At 35.7% G+C, this 23717-nt stretch overlaps 1 protein-coding gene across 1 annotated transcript; it reads right to left on the bottom strand.

Annotated features, from left to right (window-relative positions):
- Positions 1-3: 3 nt before the first annotated feature.
- On the bottom strand, positions 4-23690 carry LOC143292414 (meiotic recombination protein DMC1/LIM15 homolog). Its single transcript, XM_076602662.1, has 13 exons — positions 23527-23690; positions 22774-22818; positions 21032-21082; positions 20396-20491; positions 19779-19861; positions 19047-19141; positions 18395-18467; positions 17541-17632; positions 16820-16893; positions 14696-14810; positions 14103-14163; positions 11654-11770; positions 4-11173 (listed from the first exon to the last, which is right to left on the bottom strand). The coding sequence occupies exons 1-13, from the start codon at positions 23578-23580 to the stop codon at positions 11104-11106; spliced, it is 1026 nt and encodes a 341-aa protein (XP_076458777.1). The 5' UTR covers positions 23581-23690; the 3' UTR covers positions 4-11103.
- Between the last annotated feature and the right edge of the window lie 27 nt (positions 23691-23717).

Raw genomic sequence — 23717 nt, 5'->3', positions numbered from 1 at the left:
GCTGCCGGGGTGGGTGGGAAGGACTGGATCTGTTTTGTTTTTACAAAGGGATGACAAATTAATGTATGTATATGTAATTTTTAAATGGCAGTTCTTACAATATTATGGTATGGTACTTGCATATCTCCATTCGACATCTTGCCTCAAACTTCCTCTCCTCATTCTCTTCCCCTGGAAAAATGAGACATCACTTCCTTCACACAACGTTCTTCCTATTCTTCACTGAGACTGCATACGTACCAGTAGAATGATAATGGTATTATGCCTTTTTGATAATATATGCCTGAATAACGATGTATGAAAGCTTGCACATACTCTTTGTATGAAAATGTTTTTTCTTTCATTGGCTTTTATGGTCTGTTATTTCAATACAGTTTGAAAAACAACAGAAAAAGATGGCAGCATTGTTATGAAATATTTGTCATCTTTGTGGCCTGAATAAATTGATTTTGTACCCATGTATGAGTGTTTGTTCCTTTGTGTTATTTTTCTTATCACATTTCTGTGACTTTTAGAACTGAAGAAGAAATATTTTATTTGTTGTGGTGTAATTTATTCAGTTATGCTCTACGGTTTTTATTATTATGCCACATGTACAAACATATTCTGGATTATTTATAAACTTGGAACATTGATCACTGAGTGAACAAAAGCCATTTCAGTTGTTTCATGGGAGTTACAAGTTTAAGACGAATTAGTTGTGAGTTTGATCTCATTTGTCTGCAAGATTTGCTATGAATTTCAGTGTTGGCATTCCTCCTCCTTGTAACATAAACCTATGACATGGACTGTAATAAATTAAATAAAGAATATGTATAATAATCACTGGACATTATTTGGGAGAGGGGAATATATAATCTACTTTAGAGATCACTTTTCATACTTTCTTTTCTCCACAGAATGCTGTGTTGTTTGATGTTGTAAAACTGTCAGTGTGCTGTTTATTATTGTAGACAGGGATGGCAGTAGTAGTAGTAATACTTTTAATGCTCTGATTTCATTATTTTATCTGGATTTAGAATGTTGTTGTGGGCATTGTAAGCTTCTTCTTTTTTTTTTTTTTTTTTTTTAACTACAATTCCAGTTGACCTATCTTCTCCCAGTTGAAACATACACACACACAAACAAAAAACCCCACAAAAAACAACTAAACAGTGTGCATGTGTATTTCATTCACTGAATAATTTATGTGTGTATAGTTTTTCTTTATCTCTGTTTGGCCCATCACAACAATGTGGTCATCAGTTTATTTCCTCATACTGCTGTGATGAAATTTTCATTCAGTGACATTCATTGGTCAGTTTCTTCTGAACAGTACTGTAAAGAGCCATGTCAGTGACAGGGAATTAAGAACATGGCCCCACTTTAGATACTTTAAGCAGGGGGAAAAGGGTAGAACTGGAGAGAGCAGGAGGGTATGCGTGAGAGAGAGAGAGATGAGGATAGGGGAAGGAAGGAGGAAGACAGGGAGGGAGGACTGAAGATAGAATAAAAGAGGGTAAAGGAAATGGGGTGGTGAAGTGGGTTGGAAAGAGAACAGAAGTGGGTGTGTGAATGATCATAAAAAGATGGTCAGGACCACCCAGCTTTGGTGTAGAGGGCATGCATGTTCAGTGCTGCCTACCCCCCTTTTCAAGTTCCAGGGACACACATCTTAAAAACCAGGGACAAAGCCTGATTTCCAGGGACACCTCTTATGACGTCAGATTTTACCACCTCAAAGAAAATGAAATGAAAAAAATCGCGAATTTTGGTGTTTTTTTATGCTTCTCGGTTGACACATGGCGAGTGATTTCATCCCGTCCTCCTGAACCGATGGAAAACTCGCAGGCACAAATTTCACAACAAGCATAAGTGTCTGTCTTGCCGCGCTTAATAAATGGCCATGTCTCGGTGTACTTCGCAATGAAAGTTTGATGCCGTTTTGCTATCTTCTTCGATGTAGATTCGCACTCCTTGCTGCTTCGCTTCGATGCCATTATTTCAGTCTCTCTCGAAAGTTCCACATCGGCCTATACGCATGCGCGCTGGTCACACTTTTGGCGGTGTGGCCATAATCAGTCGATGCGTATTCGCCTAAAGACTTTTTCCCGGGACACGAAACCGAAAAGTGGATTCCCGGGACGGACTGTCCGTTTTCATTGTTTTCCGGGACAAAAACCCGTACCCCGGGACAGTAGGCAGCCCTGCATGTTGATCATGGAAAATCCAAAGTAGTAGATTTTCATGGTGAACATATTTTTCATGAATGCTAAAGGTCCTTACCTCCTTTCAATTCCATCCTTCTCCCCACTCCCCCTCCTCTCTCTCTTATTCCGACTTTTTGCTTGTCTCCCCTTCCATTCTCCCTCTTTTCTTCCCTTCTTACATACTTCTCAACATACCCAAGTATCCCACCCGCTCTTCCACAGTTCAGTTTAGTTGTTTTCTTTCTTTAATTTCACCCCATATCGGTAAGCCTGTTTGTATAAAAGCATCATCACCAGGTAGAATTAGTGTGTCTGTCCAGCTCCTACCACCTGCAACCCCACCCCACCTCACCTCACCTTTCTCTCCCTTCTCAGTAACTTCATAGAGCTGCATAAGAAAGTAGTTTATACATGTATAAACGTAATGTCTTTTACCCGCATATAAATGCTGAGCCGCTTTGGTTCCAAGGGTACTCATTCTCCATTCCACACATCTGTTCATGAGTACCCTTCTTTCCTCAGACCCCCGCCCCGGTTCTTCTTTCTTCCTTTTCTCACAGTCTTCACCCCTCTCCCCTGCTTCATATACTTCCTTATCCTTATTTCTTACTCATGGTGTTGGCTTGTGATTCAAGTAGCGGAAAAGGGGATTGAGATGAAAACTTTGATTAAAAAAACAAAAAAAAAAAACGACGACAAAACAGCTTGAGGAAATGTCCTCTTCATTAAAAGTGGTTCAAGTCTTGCATCGTGTCATGAGGATATTTCCGTAGGTTTTTAGATCCAGACATTGACTAATAAAAACCAGCCATACATGGATGCGCACTCGTACGCTCATGTGCACATACCCACAGAGTGGGGCTGCATTCTTAATTTATTGTCTCCGTCACAGACTAATGGATACAGTAATGTTTTAAAGAGACTATTCTACAGCATCGGAATGCACTGAAGACACCTTGGGTTTTCCTCTAATTACAATAGATGCAGTCAGTTGAAAATGAGAAGAAAACAATTCCAGTAGAAAGTGTTTGGCTGTGATTTTCATTTAACGGTGCATATTACTTTTTTTTCTTTAATCAATGTTGCCATCACCTGTTTTTATGTCAACTGAAGGAACTGGAAAAACAGAAGAAAAAAAAAAGATCTGATGACTGTTTTGTTACTTCAGGGACAATGTGCAAGTGGGTGATGTTTGACTTTGTACATTCTTTCATATCATTGTTGGCTTTTCCTTGTTTTTATATCATTTTACAGTGTTTGTGTGTGTGTGTTTGTCGCTGTGTGTGCGCATTTTGGTGGAACATGTATTTATTTGAGTTTTGTGTTGACTCCTGAGTGCATTTTGTTTTCTTTCTGCATTGTGTGTCCCAATGGTGCTATCGTCACATATTCCCTTGCATGTTCCCTTTCACATAACTTTGTTTCAAAGTTGCTGGGTTCAGCGACACATGTAATCAAATACTCTTGCAAGCTGAAGCTGCTTGTTTCAGTGACATGCATGATCAAATACACATTTTATTGATATTGCTAAGGTCAGTTCAAATGGAAAACGAGAAAAGTAGAAAGAAAAAAGAATTTGTGTTAGATCACGTTAAAACTTGATAATCAAGGTTTGAATTTATATTCAGCATGTATGCAAGAGATGAAGCTTGTCAGAGGTATTGTGTCGTAAGTAGCTGATCATTTATTTTTCTTCCTTGCACTTGCAGTACTTTTATGCTTTGATACTATAGCTAGCTACTTATAAATACTACAGCTTTGAGAATATTCAGCGATGTAAACTATAGAATTTAGTGTCAGTGTGTGAATGACGGATATGGGTATGTTTGATATAATAGTGTTGCTAAATTTTCTTTCAAATTCATGTTTGGATGAAGGTTGAAATTTGTAGGAAAGCAAGAATTTCATTTTCTGTTGTTCATCTGTTTACAGGGGAAATCATAAGTTTTCAGGATGTTGCCATGAATTTCTCAGGTTAAAGGGTGGATTTGTTTGGTGATTGAGATATGTTGACTTGTTTTAGCATTAAAGTTGCGTTTTGCTGTTGTTTTTTTCTCATAAATTAGGGTCAGTCATAGCCCTATTTTTCTCCTTCCAAATTTGGGTTGTTCATTGCCCTTTTCCAGTTCCATTTCAGAAGTCCGTTCTTGCATTTAAGTTAACAGTCACGGAAGTCACATAGTAGTTACGGAAACTCTTAGTCCGAATCTTTTCCCTGCACTGGGATGAAAGTCACAAAAAAAGGAATCGTCAACTATGCCCTTGGCCTTAGCCTTCCAAAGTAACTGGTTTGTGTGCTGGATATCGCGCCATGGAAAATGTATTATTACTGCATGTTTACAAATCAGCATAGAAGTTTGAATTAGCAAAGTGATGGGTCCCCAAATAATGAGACTATTTGGAAAGATCCCCTTTTTTTGTTTGGATGAACAATGAATATAGCCTTGATAGAGGATCAGGTATTAACAAACCGTTAACCATTGTAGCTTGTTTGTTCTGATTTGGTAACTGAGTACAAGTTTGGATGGTAAACTTGTTAATGGATGCAAAGATGGAATCTTCTCAATGGCAGCACTGATGGAATCTGTATCATATTTTCTTATATTGGTTTGTTGTTGTTGTAGACATACTGGCATGTGTAAAACTGGATCCATGTAATCAAGATGCTTGGTTGTGTGAAATATATTATTTTATATCTGGAAACGATGAACCACCAAGATATTGTTTATTATACAGTGTTGTATTGCAGTCTTCAGTGGTGGTTTACACAGGCGCAGATTGTGACTAAGATTTATTATTCAGCAGGAAATGTTGTCATTAACACAGCTGAAGAAAAAATAAGGTACTTTTCAAAATGTGGATGGCAGTGTGTATCAGTCTTATTGGCACTGTTATTAATGTTTATGTACTGTCGTATAGGACTGAATGAAAAGCTTAAAACCACAAGTTTGATCTTGGAGTATCTAGTTAGTGTGAATGATGCCATGAGGAACCATTGGTATTAGCGAGTCTTGTCACAGAAGTTCCACCAAATTGTATGAAACATGTTATTTAAAAATGATTTTTTATGAAACTAGTTTAAAGTGAAATCAAGTTTACCACATGTAAATAGTTAGGATTCTCCATTCCTACACAAGCTGTGGGGTTGTGTTTTAATTCTTTGGTATGTCATTCTGTGTTTCTGCTGTATGTGTGTGTGTGGGCATGGTACTGGTTTGGGACTCGGGTTCCATCTGAACTGCTGAAGAAGGATGAATGAGTCCTAATTGTGATGCAGTTTATTATTCTTTATCAACATTGTTGTATTTCACTGTTGTACTCTGCTTTGCCTGTAAGAGCAATACACTGCACTTTGATGAATCCATGGAAGATTAATACTTTTCTTGTTTTCTCATGTGTATGTATTCTCTTTTTTCTTTCTTTCTTTTTTAGACAAAACAGCTGTTGTCAGCAAATGATGTCACAAATTAAGGTTTCCAAGGAACTTTACATTTTTATTGAAAAGATCAACAGAGAACTTGATTTTTTTAAATAAAGAAAATTATGATCAGATGGCATTTACCTTAAAACCACCACTATGGTGCACTGAAGTACGTGCACTCTCTCTCCACACACAGAGCAGCAGTAAAATGTGTTAACCTTTCTTCTATACACTTGTTGTTACTGCATGAGCTGTGTAAATGTTGGGAAAATAAAACATATGCATAATGAGGACAGTTACCTTTTGTGCACTGGAGCTCATCCAAGAGAGTCAATTTTTAAACCAAGATTTTGTATAATACCTCCCCAGCACACATATTGCATGAGCAATAATGTAGAGCAGGTGCTCATCATTAATTAGGTGAAGATCCATTCAGAACATTTCCAAATGGAATACTTCCTTTTTCACATACTTGATGGCACAGAATTCTGGGTCTCTACAGAATCAACTCCTTTTTCTTTTTTATTGATTGACACATTTTTATCAATTCAACTTCAGAACAGAGCCCAACATGAGTGAAATTTTATTTACTGAAAATGACGCAAGGCAGAGAGAGGTTTCATTATTTGATATGAAGCTTTGCCTTCTGTTTAGGTTATCTGAAAGGTTCTGTGATAACCAAGTTTGAAAAGAGCAGTGTACAAAGTAGTGTCAGTGGATAAGTAGGTCAGTCCTCAAGAAACCAGTAGATCGATGCCAGTGAGCTTTGCTTTCCACACAGGACCTCAGTGTCAAAGTACTGCTGCCCCCATGGACTGTGTGCAAATGTACTTGATGTAAGACTGAATATGTTCTGTATTTACTTCTGACTTGTCCTCTCTGTATAAACAGTTATGCACCATTAATGGCTTGATCCAGGTATACATTCGATAGAACATCCACTTTATTTTGCTGGTAAGTTATTTGAAACTTCTCAATCTTAGTTCCGCACATTTGTCAGTGTACTTGTATACCAGCTGTTAGGAAGTGACCTTTAATGTTTGGAGCAAGCAGTTACTACACTTGTTTATTGCCCTCACACAGGCAGGTCTGGTGGTTCTGAAGTCTTCGGCTCTGTGGACCAACCATTGACTTCCTAACATGTTATTATTGAAGATAAAGCATTGTTTAATGATTATTATTTTTGCCAAGTGCTTGATCAGAACTGCATGAAGTTCGACAGCTGAGGTCTGGGAAGAGAATAAGAAGTACTTATGGCAACATTTACAAATATATATACTGCTTTATCAGGCATTAAAAACTGGAGAACGTAAACTGCTTATGGTGGAGGATGTAAAACGATTTTTATGTATTAAAACATGGATATTAATCTTTTTATTTAAAAAAAAACAACCCAGAAAAATGTTAACTGCTTATGGTGAAAGAATGTCTCTTATAAAACTTTCAGAAAAGCGTTTGATATTTATCTTTTGCATCACTACAACATAAAGAGTAGAACCATGCGGGTTGTTTCCTGACTTTGAGACACATCAAAAACTTATATTTTTGCCTGCAAAATCACTTTGTACACATGCAGCCGTTCAGTTTTCTAACCAGACTTTTCTTGTGCTACTTAACCTGTTAGTCTTATATCTCAGGGCAAGATTTTCACATCCTTCATCATGCGATGCAAGAATTGTTTTGTAGATGTCCGTCGTAGGATACCACCTCTCTTCTCTTACATCACCTGAAAGGCTTCTCTGACCTTTCTTGTTGATTTTGTTGTGTTCGTGACCAAGATCTGGATGTTTCCCTCCAAAATCTTGTAACCAGTGTCTTTGCAGTGCTCTGCTAGTGTGAACCACCTTTACAGCAGTGGAAGAACACTGTAGAAACACTGGCCATAAGCTTTCGTTGGAAAAAAACAACAACATCTTCATCTTCTGGTCTTGGTTTATGGAAACCAAGAAGTCCAGGAGAAAGATCAGAGAAGTTTTTAAGATTGTGCAAGGAAACTGGCACAGAACAGAGACATGCTATCATATGACGTTCCCAACATGTATAGAACAACTCTTTCATTACATATTACATGATCCAAAATCTTGCCTCGGATGTAAGACCCTAATAGCTTTCGGTGCCTTAACAGGGTCTTTTAAGAGATAAAGCTTGCACACCAACAAGACAGTGATTTTGCTATATTTACTTAGAGATAAGTTGTATGGAAATTTTCTTGATACTGAATCTGATTCTTGATACATATAGTAGAAAAAGTTGCTTAAACTAAAAAACGAAAGTTTCAACTTACTTGTATGGAAAATGCTGTGCTTATGCTTGAAATGTATGTAGTAAATACGGCAGTAGAAGCTGACTTTGCATTATTTACATTTCATCAGAAATGTGATGTTTTTATTTTTATTTTTTGAAGATGCTTTCATCAGATGGGATGGCATCAGATACTTATATCAGATGGTCTGTGTGTTGCACCAAGTCCACTTTTCTGATTTAATCTTTTGAACATGGCTGAAAGCTACAGAAGCTAATAATTATAATCACCTTTCCAACCTGTAGTTAGCTATTGCCTGCTCAGAGTTAGGACAGCTAAATTAGGGAAAGGAGGCATTTCCTTTTGTAATGCTTGTCTAAAGAAGAAAGTGATGTTTCTGAGACCTCAGTTTCTCTCCACCCCAGAAATGATCAACTTGTTACTGGAAAGTGTGAAATATACACAAAGTGTGCCAAATGTAAAACATGAAGAGCATGAGAAGAGTTAATATTTCTGCATTTCTGTGTGATGTATTTGTTGAGAAGAAAGGGCAAATATTAAGAGAAGAGCAGCACATGTTGTTAAGAAACAATTGTGAAAATTTGTATAACCACATGGGCATTGTAGGAATTGAACTTCGAGCTGTGAAACCATGAATACAGATTATGTACCTTTTGGAATGTGTAAGACACAGGTACACAGGAAAATAATAGGGGCAAGAAAATCTGTATCCCAAATAGACACATACACATACTTGGAAAGAATGCAATAATTAAAACTATATCTTCTATACCTTGGCAAATGCTTTTGGAATGTATATTGGTTTAGTGCTGCTTTGGAAATTGTGATAGATTCTGAAAGAGCAAAGGAGATGATGATTTTACGGTGAACTATTTGTAGTTGTTGTAAAATGAATATATTGAATAAATGCTGAATAATGATATTTATCCAAAGACCAATTTTTGTGTGTGAGTTGTTGTCAGAGAGAAAGAGAGAGAACAGTGTTAACATTGATAATTTTAGTAAGAACTGATGTTTTGATAAGATGCCAAATCTATTTTGAATATACAAAACTTTAAAATGTGATTCCAATGCATTTATTTTTGTTTTTATTTATTTAACTGGAACTGCAAAATGTTAAGAAGAGGGTATCATTCTCTTATTAAAATTCAAAAGAAAAGGCAGTGATACATCATACAATGTTTAACTACCTGCATTGGTTGTGTCTGAGGGATGTCAGGAATTTTCAATATAAACAGCATCCTCAACTTCTGGAAAATCTGTATAAAAAATATCCTCTTTTCTATTGCTTTGTTTCTGCCTTTTTTCTTCCTTCACTGTTGTCCATTTTTTCTGCCTTCCCAATCCATTCCCTTTTCTTTCTTTCAGTAAGCCTTGACATTGTTTTGCTCTGGCAGTCAGGTAATTACATTGTAAATAGCCTTGACATTGTTTTGCTCTGGCAGTTAGGTAATTACATTGTAAATAGCCTTGACATTGTTTTGCTCTGGCAGTCAGGTAATTACATTGTAAATAGCCTTGATATTGTTTTGCTCTGTCAGTTAGGTAATTACATTGTAAATAGCCTTGACATTGTTTTGCTCTGGCAGTCAGGTAATTACACTGTAAATAGCCTTGACATTGTTTTGCTCTGGCAGTCAGGTAATTACATTGTAAATAGCCTTGACATTGTTTTGCTCTGTCAGTTAGGTAATTACATTGTAAACATTAGCATTCCATTCTACAGTGTTATTTGTCAATATGGCCTTATATTTTCTCATGTGTGGCTTTGAAGTATTTATACTTCTTTTTAAATGATTTTTTTGTAATATGAGCATGTTGAATGAAGTGGACGGCTGATGTCTTCAACACAGCCGAGTCTGAGCCTTAACCTATTCACTGCGTACATGAAGGGTTTACCCCACCATATTGTGGTTGCAGCCGCATTGCCAACAAGATGAGTTCACCTGTAATTGAGCTCTTCTAGATTTTCCTTCAGTCAGAAATAGTATCATAACTATGCCATGGCAAGAGCCTGATACGTCAAACCACTTTGTGTGAAGCATGGGGTGCATGGTTAAAGGAGTGGGCATGGAAAAGGAAAACGCAAGCGCCACAATAAAACCACAGACATGCCAAACGAAGGAAGTGAAGAGAGAGGAGGAGTTGAGGAAGAGTGATGCATCTTTTGGCCGTAGCTACTTTCGTTTTCTCCGCATAGGCGGATGGTAGTTTGTACAGGACAGGAATGTCAGATCCTGCCAGAGTCTGCATTAGTGGGTCACGGTAAGTATGTTATTAAAACATAATTTTAGGAAGAAAATTTCCTTTTGTTGCTCAGCAAGCCCAAAATCATAATCTGTACATCTCATAATTTAAAAACCACTTTCAGTAGAAAGCGCAGTAAATTTCCTTTCAGAAAAAACAAACGGTTCATGTATTTTTGACAGAAAATGTAGCCTGCTGAATTTTTGTTAATTTAAACCCATTTTCACTGAAAAATCTCTGGCAGAGGCCCTGTACCAAGAGTTACATTTCCCTGATAGTGAACAAGTTAAAGAGCTTAATGGATGAGATAATACACCATGAACTGTGCTATTTTGCAGTTTTTTTAGTGACAGCTTTTTGTGTGTTGCACAACAGAAAATTCTGATCTATAAGCAACAATGTCAAAAGTCCAAGGCATTCAAAAGTTCAGTTATTCATGGAGGTGTCACTGCCTTTGGACAAATCCATATACTTCTTAGCAGATGCCTGATCAGCAGCTTAACCCAAGATGTTTAGTCAGGCCTTGAGGGAAAAGAAAGGCATTAATAACCTTAAAAGGGTATGATAACATTATTTCTTCTTTCATTGTTTTACCACCAAAGAAAACAAACTGCTTCAGAATAATCTTCAATTTGAATTATTAAAACAAAACATTTAACAATATACATCCTCATTGGAAAATAATAGATAGGTAAACTAACAGTTCTTAATTAAAATACCACGATGTCTCTCTACATATGAAACCACTATAAACAGAATCCTTCAGTGACTCTTCAGGGTCTTCAAGCAAGTATATATGCTGAATCTGACATTCTAATGTCATGCTTTTGAAACAGCTTTTACTGGTATGCATTTTATGAGTGTAACCCTGGGAGGAGCAGAAAACTTTAAATGAAATACTGGAACAAAGCAGACAGTCTAATGTTTTGTACAAACCCTGAAATATTCCTATTCAGGAGGGCTTTTTTTCCCCATTGAATCTTTTAATCTTTTGCGTCGATCACTCCTCCTCCACTGATGGCAAATGTCGCCTCATTCTCTGGTAGGTCAGGACTGAAACAAAACACCAGTGTGAAAAACTGAGCCAAAATATAAAAAGGCGTTCCGTGAACAAAAATTATTCCTTTTGATTTTGAAGGAGTTCCTGGTTAATCAGTATCATTGAGTTTTTTTGTTTTGTTTTCCATAATCAGAGAGCTATGTCTGTTCCAGAATTGGCATGTTTGGTTGTTGTTGTTTTTTTGGGTTTTTTTTACTTAAAATCAAGCACCTGTAAGTTAAAAGAAAAAATGAAGCAGACAAGCAATTATTTTGAAAGAGATAGTAGGGGACTGTAAAACAAATCTACACCAAAAGGAGTCAAATACTGAGGAGAAAATGGGTGTTATTGCTGCTCTAAAGAAATATGAATTAATTTCACAATAACGTTTTTTAACCAAATTACATGTAGTGTAGTTTTCAAATCACTCCAAAATTGAGTCATTCAGTTTTAACACGATGACCACTGAAGGACAAATAACAACAAGGACAAACCTGTCATAGATCTTGGCAATCCTGTTTTCTCCACGCCCCTTTTTCAGCATGACACGTGTCGTGGACGCATGAGCCAGGATGTGGCCTCCAATGGGTTTCTTTGGGTCAGCCTGGAAACTGTACACAGGACCAGTGATTGTGTCAGAGCCAACTGAAATATTGTTCTGAATGGGAAATCAAGACATTTTCATCATCAGTGATGACTGTCTGCAATGGTTCATATGTCTGGTTGTGTTTGTTCCTGTTTGGTTCTGATTTTGTGGTGGTCGGTTGCTCTTGCTTAAGAGCTTGCTTGTGTGTTTTGTCATGTGGCTTTTCTCCTCATGTTTTCCGTCACTGTTTCCTGTCCTTCAACAAGGAGTTGGTCTGCCTATGTTTTTGGGTTTGTTTTTTTTTTTCACTTTCACAAACCAGCCCTCTAGCTTATACCTCAATGCATTTTCTGTTCAAGTTGATGTACTTTTAGATAGTAATTCTTACAAAATGAAACAAAAACAACAACAAGAGGGGCAAGGCCTTCAAGACTCACTTGTGATACACTTTAAAAAAATCTAATCATTAAAATGTGTTTTGTAGTTGTTATTATAAAGCTTCGGATTAAAAGAAAAAGAAAAAAAAAAAAAAGTCCTAACGGCAGATTCGAACCCCGCGTGTTTGGGTTAGAAAAAAACTGTCTTACCCATTACACTATCATGGCTCCTTAACTGATGTTCAAAAATATAAATTTAAACATGGATTTTTAAAGGGCGATAAATCGATTGCAGTATTTGCAGTGAGAACGCTGTTTAAATCATATTATTCTGGTGTATCTTGGGCATTCAAAAAATCTTTAAGGGCAATTAAAAATTCTTTTTAAGTCCGCGGTAAAGGAGACGTGGCTATCGCCGCAATCACAATGCAACATTTAGCTGTTTTCTCTGGATCTAGATAGATGTACAATTTTAGTTACACCCGGTTGACACGGTCGATTCAATTTCTCTTTTATGTTCACTCTAGTTTTATAGTTTTAAAGTTGATATGAAAACTGAGTATTTTGTTAAACTAACAACATGTAGAGCCAAGTACAAGTACTTCTAAACGTCGTATGAAGTGAAATGGGCTTCATTTTTAGAAAAGTCAAGACTGGAAATTTTTACGTTTCATCAATTCAAAGGTATTAACTCTCATGGTTTATTATTTTTCACTGTGAATTCCGACTGATTCTGTGGATATTTTTATGGCAGTTTGGGGCATAATCCAGTAAGTGATGAGGCGCTCACAAATCTTTCTCTGAATAAATATTTAACGGTCTCCTCCAACTTTCCATCACATGTTATCGTGTATTGTCGATTGAATATAGGATTGAATGGGCAGGTGAACAACTTGAAACAAAATGGCCTTGTTCGCGTTTGCAAAGAATATGAGCACGCGCTTTGAATATGTATAAATATATGTACGCAACTGATTTTTGCTCATGGCCTTCAGGGCTCAGCCAATAAATCTATAAAGTCCACTCGTCGTATTGATTTTAGTATTTTCCGAAAAAGACCACTTGGGCGAATGAACATAGTGAAAGCCCTGTACACTGAGAGTAAAACACACAAGCTTTTTATGTATTGAGTATAATTTCAAAATGTAATGTTTAAGATGAGAAAGATCAGTTTAAACCAAATTAAGCCCCCTAGCATTAATTACTGATTAATTTCCCTTTTTTACTATCTGCACCAAAGACATGCAAAATAAATATAACTTCCAAGCTTAGCAAAAGAAGTTCCTGTTTGAACAAAAAATGATAAAAATGACTGCTCTTGTTGTTGTGTCAGAATATCAGATCAAAGTGCCAAGTTTAGAGAATAAAAATATATATAAATATAACAGTAAATTCAGTTTGCATATAATTTGGCTTCTTTTTTTAATTTTTTTGTGCCCATCCCAGAGGTGCAATATTGTTTTAAACCAGATGACTGGAAAGAACTGAATTTTTCCTATTTTTATGCCAAATATGGTGTCAACTGACAAAGTATTTGCAGAGAAAATGGCAATGTTAAAGTTTACCACGGACACACAGACACACACACACAGACAGGCAACCGAACACCGGGTTAAAACATAGACTCATTTTGTTTACACAATTTAGTCAAAAAACCACACACATACACACACACACAAAAACACACACCGGAAAGTACCTATGGACCTCAAACTCTACCCTTTAGCATAAATAATTATATCTTTCTTTCCTTTCCAATCCCTTCCCCCACCCCTCTGTGAGTTCTCAATCTCTCTCACTCTTTGTTTTCAATCTCTCTCTCTCTCTCTGTCCCTCTCTCAGAATGTAAATATTACATATCTTAATCTACATATTTCAAGCATTTCATATTTGTCCTGTACAGTTCGACATTCCTTTTCCCCATATATATGAAACAAAAGGCCTTTTTTCATTGAGAAAAAAAGAAAATCAAATACTTACCTCATAGTGGCTCCGGGATCTGCTGTCATCTGATTGGTTACAAAACAAGCCACGTTGTACTCTGCAACATAAATGACAGGTGTACTGCAATATTTTTCACAATGGCTTGGATAAAATCTAATTTAACTGAACACAACCATAATATAATATGAAGGGTGAAAACGAGTTATTTGTGCACCAGTTTCAGAAAAAAAGAGCTGAGCTGACAATGCTCTTTTTCTTGTCATGAATAAAGAATGTCAGCAAAGTACTTATAAATTTTGTGGGTATTCAGCTACATTTTGTCTTCACATGAATTCAACAGAGGTATTTCTATGCAAAACTATTATAATTAGATATACATATTGCACATTCATTGTTTTTTCAGCATGGTAAAAGAATACTTTAAAGGAAAAATATACTTGCTGATTCAAATGGTATATATATGAAACAGAAACGAAACCATTCTAATTCCATGAACTTGGGAATTCAAAAGGGTATATCTGTCCCTTACAATGGAGATTCTATTTCTCTATTACAAAAAAAAAAAGAAAAAAAAAAGAGGAAAAATAAACTTTGTTCATTCATTCGTCCATTCGTTGTCTGTTGCCTACCTTCTGCTATTTTCTGCAGACGTGACAGTAGCTGGGCCAGTTTCTGCTGCCTGTCAGCCAGTTCTCCACGACCACTGAAGTCGACACGGAACAGAGCCATGATGGAATCCACAATCTGCCCAAGGAAAAGAACACATAGATAAACATGCTTTCAGAAAACAAAACTTGAGTAATGTCACAAAAAAAAAAAAGAAAAAAAGAAAGAAAAGTATATTTTAAAATATCAACAACAGTAGGCTCTGCATGTCTTTAAAACTTGTGTTTATATTTATGTGTATGTATATATATATATGAGTGACCTTGGTAACATGTAAACAACTTATCCCTTGAGGAAGGAATATGATCGTTTCGAAAGTTTGGAATATTTGACAGATTGATATGTTTGTTTTTCTTTTTTTTCTCTTTATATATACATACATAATACATAAATAAATATATATATATATACATAGACACATCACACATATACATATGTATAGCAGAGACAGAGAGGGAGAGAGAGAGGGAGAGAGGTTGGTATTCATAACTTTATCTGGCAGAAAGGAAAGGATTCATAAAGGAAGAGCAACGGAAACTGTAACCACATGTAAAATAATTATTCTGTACTCAGCTGCTGACACTGAAGACAGAGAGAGAGAGACAGAGACAGAGAGAGAGAGAGAGAGAGAGAGAGAGAGAAGAAACGAAAACTGCAACAACATGTGCAATATAATTCTTTTTCATTTTATGTTCTATCATTTAAGCATGCAAGTATATTCGAAGAAGTTAATTTCATTATAGAAGAACTGGCTTTTGCCCTTTCTTTCATTTTGACGAAACCTGAAAAAGCGCTTATAAGAAAGAATGATTTGGGGTAAATGTAGACACACAAGTTCAATTGTTTTATTTTATTTTTTTTGTGTGTGTGCTCTACTTATTGATGGACAATGTGATGGGTTTTTCTTTTTTCTGAAGAAGAGTCAAACACCACATGCATGCATTTCAGTTCCTTGTGTTTATACCCAACACACTGCAGTCATCAAAACAAAAACAAAACCATTCAAAAGTAACAAACAACAAAAAAAAACCAACATGACCAAAAAGACAAAACTAAAAAGAGCCATTTGAAAACTCAACCAATGACCCCCCCCCCCCCCCCCTCCCAATAAGAAAAAAAAAAGTTGTTACAGAACTGGAAAAGCAAACTGAGAGTCTTGCACATATCTCGGTGAAAAGAAAATTTCAACAGGAGTCTGACAGCTCATAACAGACCATCAAAACCATTATATTTCTGCAAGAAAAAGAATGTTTCTTATATATCAATACGAGAAACAATAAACAAAGTTAATGTATATAAATCAACTAGTCTTATGTTCCAGCAATTCACAACCTCAACAATTAACAACTCCTCAAGAATCATATCAGCCAGCCCAACCCAAGAAGTGTTACAGACTTTCTCTGCAATAGTACAAAACCAAATAAAAGCATGGTGAGTTCCTAGAGGGTGACATGGCATTTGCATCGTTAACTTTACATCACTGTACCTCTCATGTGGAGGATCATAGGATTACTTGAGTGGCCTTTGATGGCATTTCAATTTTATCTTGTCCCTGTTTTATCAAACCTTATTTTTCATCCAAACCAGCCAATTTTTTCCAACATTTTTTCATTAAAATTCAAAACTCTACAAATTACTCCACTGCCATTCTATCCCTATTTTTTTTTATTAAACTTCATTTTTCTTCCAGGTCAGTTCACTTCCTTTCCGTCCCTGTTTTATCAAACTTCATTGTTCTTCCAAACCAGTCTGTTTTCATCCCCCAGAACAGATGAAATACTGGCTGCCTACACGACAGCTTGAAATGGTCATACACATAATAGTTCACTAGCAAATCTGGCTATGAGTGAATGTGGGAGTTGCAGTCCTCAAATGTAGAAACAAAGAAAGAAGTCCATTTTCTTTAACAGAACACTCTCCTTTTCACTCCTTAAACTGATAGAAATGAGTCATTAACAAAACTGATATTCTGGTATGAATTACTGGAACAAATTGTAAGGTATTCATGCATCAACAAAAGATTTACCTGAAAACAACAAACAAGCAATCAATCAGAAAAAAAGAGCAATGGTGGAACACAATCTCACCAAGAGTTTGAACACTCCTGGTTCCTCATAGAATTTGGCGGCTACAAAATCCAGTAGCTCATACTGGTGCTCACCTGGTGAAAGTTACTTTTTTTGTAACTTACTCTACAAATATATTCAGTGGAATCACATCTTCTATTGATAAAATCATATGTTGATAAGGGATAGTATACATTTAGAAGAGAACCAGCAGAACAAACAAGCTGGGTGAACATGGTTTGTAAGAAAATGGAATACAGTACATCAAAGCACATGGATTAATCAACAAAAACTGAAAATGACATCAACACATCAGTCAGTTTTACATTTCTCCTCCTCAAACTTTAACAATGGTAAGAGTCATTTTCAGCCAAGCCAAGTATATGATTACAACTGCCTTGAGACAACAAAGGAATCCTCAGTAAATGTTTAGAGACCAAAGACAGATCATGATGGGTATGCTGTTCATGTTATGTACAACGATACTGTAAACGTCACCACAAGACCTAATACATCCAGCAATTTGACAGATTATGATATGAATAACTTTTAATGCCCAAAGCTCAAATGACTACCAAAATCTTATCCATCTTCACCAGGATTTTCCTGCAGCCTTCGCCACACTGCCACTCCCTTCAATCATTACACCCTCCCACCTAAAAAACAGTTTTGACAAAATTAAATATTTCTAGTTCATTCAATTGGCTGTTTGCTTGTTTTGCTGTTCTGTGGATATCCTTACTTGTGTAGGCTCGTGCATACAGCACGTTGTCCAGGACAGCATTCTGATCCAAGTTGAACCTGTCTGCAATATTTCTCAATCTGTCAGGACGACTGATGACTGTTAAGGAAACACAAATGCTTTGTATGTCATTATCAGTTCAGCATTTCATATGCTGGTAAAAGAAGCAAAACTCAACAGCAATTATATATATATGTGTGTGTGTGTGTGTGTGTGTGCACGTGTGCATGCGCGTGTTATGGCTACATAGCTCTGCGTGTGAGACAGAAAAAGTTAGATACAGAGATTGACAGACACAGAGAGACTAAGAGATGAAGACGGAATGTGATGAACCGCATACATTAAGGACATGACAGAGAATGTTTAGATGAAAGGAATGGAGAAGTAAAATGTACTCTCATGTACTTCCAATTTTGTGTCTCAAACATACCTGTCTATCTATCCCATAGTCTGTAGACTGTGGGGGCACCACACAATTGGCAACCAGTTTCCTACATCCCTCACAGTTGTCTGTCCTTCTGACTGTCTTAATCACAGTTAGACCTTACCACTCTGAGATGATGTCCTCTCAATCATATAGCATGCTTTAAATTTTTTTTATCATTCATAACAGACACATTTTCTGTTAAAAGGATCAGAAACAGATGCTGGATATCATATTCCACATGCTGGAATGAGTTGTCTACAACTTGATCAGAGACATAGAATAAAGCATAACTCAGGACATTTATTTTGTGATTCATCAAATATGCAAATACACACATACAAGCATAAATGTATACACTGTGTACATGTATATAAACAGCACATGCCATGAGGTGTACCAAAAGAAATGATTCCAGCAAAAAGGATACAAAGTGTTTTCTGTGTCAATAAACACAACTTTTCCACCCGTGTATCCATCTTCTGTTGGAAGCTGAGACGTCACTGGGAAGAGAGAAAGAACAAGCTATATTGATGCTACCACTTAAACACAACATACACACTATTTAAAAAAAAAAAAAAGAAAAAAAAAGGAAAAAAAAAAAAAAAAGAAAAAAAAAGGGGAAAAAAAAAAGTGTTATCAAAATTTTTCAACTTTCAACTCATGTGTTGAGTATTATATGTTAAAAATCTCAAATGTTTTTACTTGCTTTATTTACACAGATATACCATGTTGAAATAACAAACAATAAATGTAAATGCACATTCTCTCTGCCCCTCTCTAAATCTTTCTCTTTTATCCACAGACACATAAAAAAACCACTGCACATTTGCTTATCGTAGAATTAATCATGCAGAAAATAGGTACAAGAAAAACACTTTGAACACATTTGTTTGGAAAATGAATCTAATCATCTGTCTCCAGGAAAATAACAGAAATACCCCAGAAGGTACTGGGATGGAAAAATTGTCACATGCACAATCACACAAGAGTCATCAAGCTATATATAGATTTTGTAAAATAAACAGTTACAACTGGATGTTTCATTGTAACAGCTTAAGGGTTCTGATCACATTTCCTACCACAGAGTGTGTGTGAAAGCTGTGTCTTCCCTGTCCTGAATTCCCCAAAAGCCTCAGTGATGGCCATGCTCTCTATTCCACCACCCAGCAACTTGCTGAAAAACAAGAATACAAGGAAAAATGTGCACACCAATCAGGGAAATGACAATCACATTCTGTGTACAAACATATGCCTACTGTTTGTATAAAAATATACCATTGTTTGCAAAAATGCTTTCCCTGGTAAATGTTAGATTCAATTCAAACACACATAACCAGACCAACACACATACTATGTATGTGTACATATCTATGTCAAAGGCACAAGCAAATACATGCATTTTATCACATGCATACATATATGTATACTCTCTCACACATGCTCAGACACACACATATTTGTAAATGTATTCCATTCATAAGCAAGCACAGACATATTTCATATGAAGTCTTTTCTGACACTTATTCCATATCCAAGCCCCATGAAAAACTAACCTGTTCTATTATTTCAAATAATCATAACCTTTTTTTTTTTAATAATAAAAAACCCCACCCAGAACAGTTTTTTGCCACCACTGCCAACTCACGGATCTGTTATGCCGATGTTGTTACTATTGTTTCATTTTCATTGTGCATTGATTATCTTTTCACAAGGAAATAAATGATGTTTTAAAAAACTCAGAATGCCATAAATTGAAGATGCAGGATAGTATCAACATCCAAGCATTAAATCTTCAGTAGTTTGTAACTCACTTCAATTCTGCACTTCCTGTAGAAATTTTGAAGACCTGTTTCCTTTTATCAGCATATTCTAGAGCTGTCTGGAATGCAGCATCCTAAAGGAATAAATTTAAAAAAATCAAAAATCATAAAACAAAAAAAGAAGAAAGATTTGCAAATCAGTCTTGTTTTTATGCATCACTTTTCATGTCACTAAAGTCACAGAATTTCAATGGTGCAGATGATGATAATTGGTACAACAAATCATAGAAGACCAACCTCCTCAAAGAGTGATTTGAAACTGGTGATAATGTGACTGTTTTTCTTCATCAATTCTAACAATTAAATTAATCTTTTCATTCCTATTTTCTATTGACAAATGGAACCAAAACTGAATGTTTTCAAAATGCACAAAACTTAGCAACCTGAGCAAAGATTAAAAACAAAACAAAACAAAACAAAAAAAAATCTGGATTCAACACACTCCCTTGGGGGAAAATCACTTTAAGTACATTTTCTTGCATGACAAATAAAAATACAAGCAAAAATTTGGTATTCATTTGGTTTTATCATGTGTTATGAATAAATATATGCTGCTGATAATTTCAACATTTTGTTGATTTACCATGCTTTTCCCCCACAAAACTTACACAGAGTTTGGAAGCAGCCTCTTTGATTTTCTCCATCTTGGCTTCAGATATGCCTTTGATTGTACATAGTCTTTTTCTTGTAGTCATATGGATTCCCTGCAACATATGCAAAGGAAAGAGCTTGCACATACACACAAAAACTTTTTGTGACTTCTCTGACAAAACACTCAAAATAGTGATCTAATCAAAATTGAAAATGCATGGAATGTGTAAGACAATGTTTCACCTTGATATAATTTAGAACTTATATTTGAAAAAAAAGAAGAAGAAAAGACAAAACATTAAACAAAACATAAAGTTCTGGTTTCTAAAAGAAAATCAATATCAAAGGTGTATGTGAGAACATGTGTGTGTGTGTGTGTGTGTGTGTGTGTGTGTGTGTGTGTGTGTGTTTGTGTGTACTGTATGTGTGTGTGTGCACGCGTGCGCATGCATACCACATGTGTGTATACTGCGCGTGTGTGTGTATGTTGCATGCATGTGTGTACATCTGTGTGCACACATATGTTTGGGGGTGGGGTTGCAAACACAGATTTGTTATAAATTGCTAATATCAGTATACATGTGCATGTGTGCATTATATAATCACTTGCACATACTGCTTCTGCTAATATTTAAAATATACTTATTATTCACCTTGATGGTACATATCCCAGCTTGCTTCAGTTTCTTTATGTCTGCAACATTCTGTTTGAATATAAACTGAGTAAATCATGAAATAACCATCATTATTTTGCCTCTATTAGACAAAAATGAAATGCTGTCTGAAAGGTCACAACAATCAAATATTCCTTTCAGATACTTCCTGAAACCTGTTAGCCATCATGGCAAAGTGCTTAATGTCGTTAAGTGACAGCACTGACTGTGGCAGACAAAACATTGCAAGTGTGACTGCATATGGGAATGAGTAGTGTGGGAGTAATACCTTTGTGAAATGGTGCAGATGTTGGGGCAGCAAAAAACAAAACAAAACAAAACAAAAACAACACTAACAAACAACAACAACAAACAAAACAAAGAACCCCTCCCACCCCCACACCCCCACGAAAAAACAAACAAACAAACAAAAAAAACAACAACAACAAAAAAAATCAAAGTTGTCTCTCTTTGTTTCAAGTCCATTGAGGCTACTGGCCCACAGTACCTTTCCAATCTCATTTATCCTTACATACCCTCTGCCAGTTCCACTCTTCTCCTGACACCCACCTGCTTAGGATACCCCCTGTTCGAACCGAAAAGTATGGCCAGCACATTTTTTCACACCAAGCCCCGATTCTTTGGAATCAACTTCCTCCGACTCTCAGTCACTCATCTTTGCTGCAGTCTTTCAAATCCAGTCTGAAGACCCACATTTTCCCCTCCTGAATAATTCTCAACAACTTATCCCTTTCCAGTATGAACTAAAATGACTATCACTATCAGTGAGTGAGTACGTTTGAAAGTTTAAGAAGTTGTAGGTTGTATTTTTGATTGTGTACTATTTACAATTGTGTACTATGATGTGTGTGTGTGTGTGTGTGTGTGTGCACGTGCTTGTGTGTGTTGTGTGTGTGTTTGAGAGTGTGTTTTTGTGTGTGAATAATTAAATAATGTTTTGTATCATAATCATGTGTTCTATTTTTCCTTTTTGGTATTTACATTTAAAAATAAAATATATCATTGTTTTGTTTTATTTTATTTGTAAACACTTAAGGCTTATTTTCAAGATTAGAAGTAAATGCTCATATAATAATAATAATAATAATGATGATGATGATGATGATGATAACTGCATGCAAAAAATACATAATTCTGTCTTTCAATGGAAAATGGATTCCATATGATAAATTAAGAGAAGATATATATTAACAACCATCAGTATATATAATTTTGCATAAAATCATATTATTTGTCTTTTACTTGTTTTATACAAGTATATTCTCTGTATTTCCCATTTGTTTTCTCCATTCTCCACCATCCACCCATTTCCTTTATTTCATTTATTTTTGTAGAAATCTTTCATTCCTTTTCAATTGACTTGAACAAATCATTTGCATGAGATAATTGATAAATGTCCCTAAAAGTTATTAATCACTCATCAATGACTGAACAAATACATGCACACACACACACATGAATGCATGAAGACACACACACACAGTACACAGATTGAAAATGGTTAATAAAAAAAAAAGAAAGAAAAAAGAATAGTGAGATACTAATTGACTGACAGAAATATCAAGTTTAGATACTGTCTCTGTGAAAAGGACATATAAATTTGTCTGGGCAGATATAAGAAGTGAATATCAATAATCATATTTTAATCAATGTCACCAAAAAATATGAAAACAGGATATGTGTATTCCTTGTACTGAACAGGTAATATTTTAGAGACTTACTATTCCATGATTCTGTAGTTGATCAATGTCTTGAAAAAATGATTCCTGCACAGATGAAGAAACCATGTAATATAGTTGTTACACTGTGCATATGTGTCACTGCTGAACAAAACAAACAACAAATATATAAACATACAATGATACATATGCACTGCAATATTGTATGAAACCACAAACATGGAATATATATATATACTTTATGTTATTTTATTTATCTATTCTTGTTTTAATATTAAGCAAGAATCCTGTCAGTTGACATCAGATAAAATAAGATGAGAACAACTTTATTATCTCATTAACTTTAAGATAAATTACATTTGGTGCGACAAAACAAACGTTGACAATTACTCAACACAAAACATTAAATATGACTTAATTAAAAATAGTAATAGTATAAAAGACATACATATAAAAAGTATTGTATATATATTCATATAGACTGAAAGGTATTGATGTCATTTTTGTTCATCTTTTACATAATGCATGACATAAAAAAAAAATCTAATTTGATATGGCGGTCAGGCATCTGCTTTGCTGATGAGGTGTTGCGTAGACATATAGATTTGTCCAAACGCTGTGATGCCTCCTTGAGTCTGAACTGAACTGTCAAATTAAATTTCTGTTGCACACAATATACAAACAAGATGTTAACCAAAAAAATGGGGGTATGATGGCCACCATATTCTAAATTCTGAAACAAAATGAACTTATTGCGCTAAGTATTGATATCGATTATATACTATTCAGTCTCACCTCATCATCACTTTGATTTTGAATCTCTGGCTCTGCGACAACTTGATCTTCCATTTGTCAAACAGTATAGCCAAGTGCGGTTTGTAACACGCAAGCAGAAGGCAAACTAGTGACTCAGTCTGTAGTGCTACTTTGGAGTGAAGAATATGCGTTCCTTTCTTGCATGTGTGTGTGTGTCTGTGTCCTTGTTT

Source organism: Babylonia areolata, chromosome 18 (assembly GCF_041734735.1).
Source record: "Babylonia areolata isolate BAREFJ2019XMU chromosome 18, ASM4173473v1, whole genome shotgun sequence".
Taxonomy (NCBI): Eukaryota; Metazoa; Mollusca; class Gastropoda; order Neogastropoda; family Buccinidae; genus Babylonia; species Babylonia areolata.
This window is presented reverse-complemented; position numbering and strand designations above follow the sequence as displayed.

What these genes read in the sequence shown, in the direction of transcription:
- LOC143292414 (XM_076602662.1), bottom strand. Translation starts at nt 23,580, where the DNA reads ATGGAAGATCAAGTTGTCGCAGAGCCAGAGATTCAAAATCAAAGTGAT. An exon ending in AAAATCAAAGTGATGATGAG is followed by an intron (nt 22,819 to 23,526) that starts GTGAGACTGAAT and finishes TCATCTGTGCAG; the next exon opens with GAATCATTTTTTCAAGACAT. An exon ending in ATTGACACAGAAAACACTTT is followed by an intron (nt 17,633 to 18,394) that starts GTATCCTTTTTG and finishes AACAGTCATCAG; the next exon opens with TCGTCCTGACAGATTGAGAA.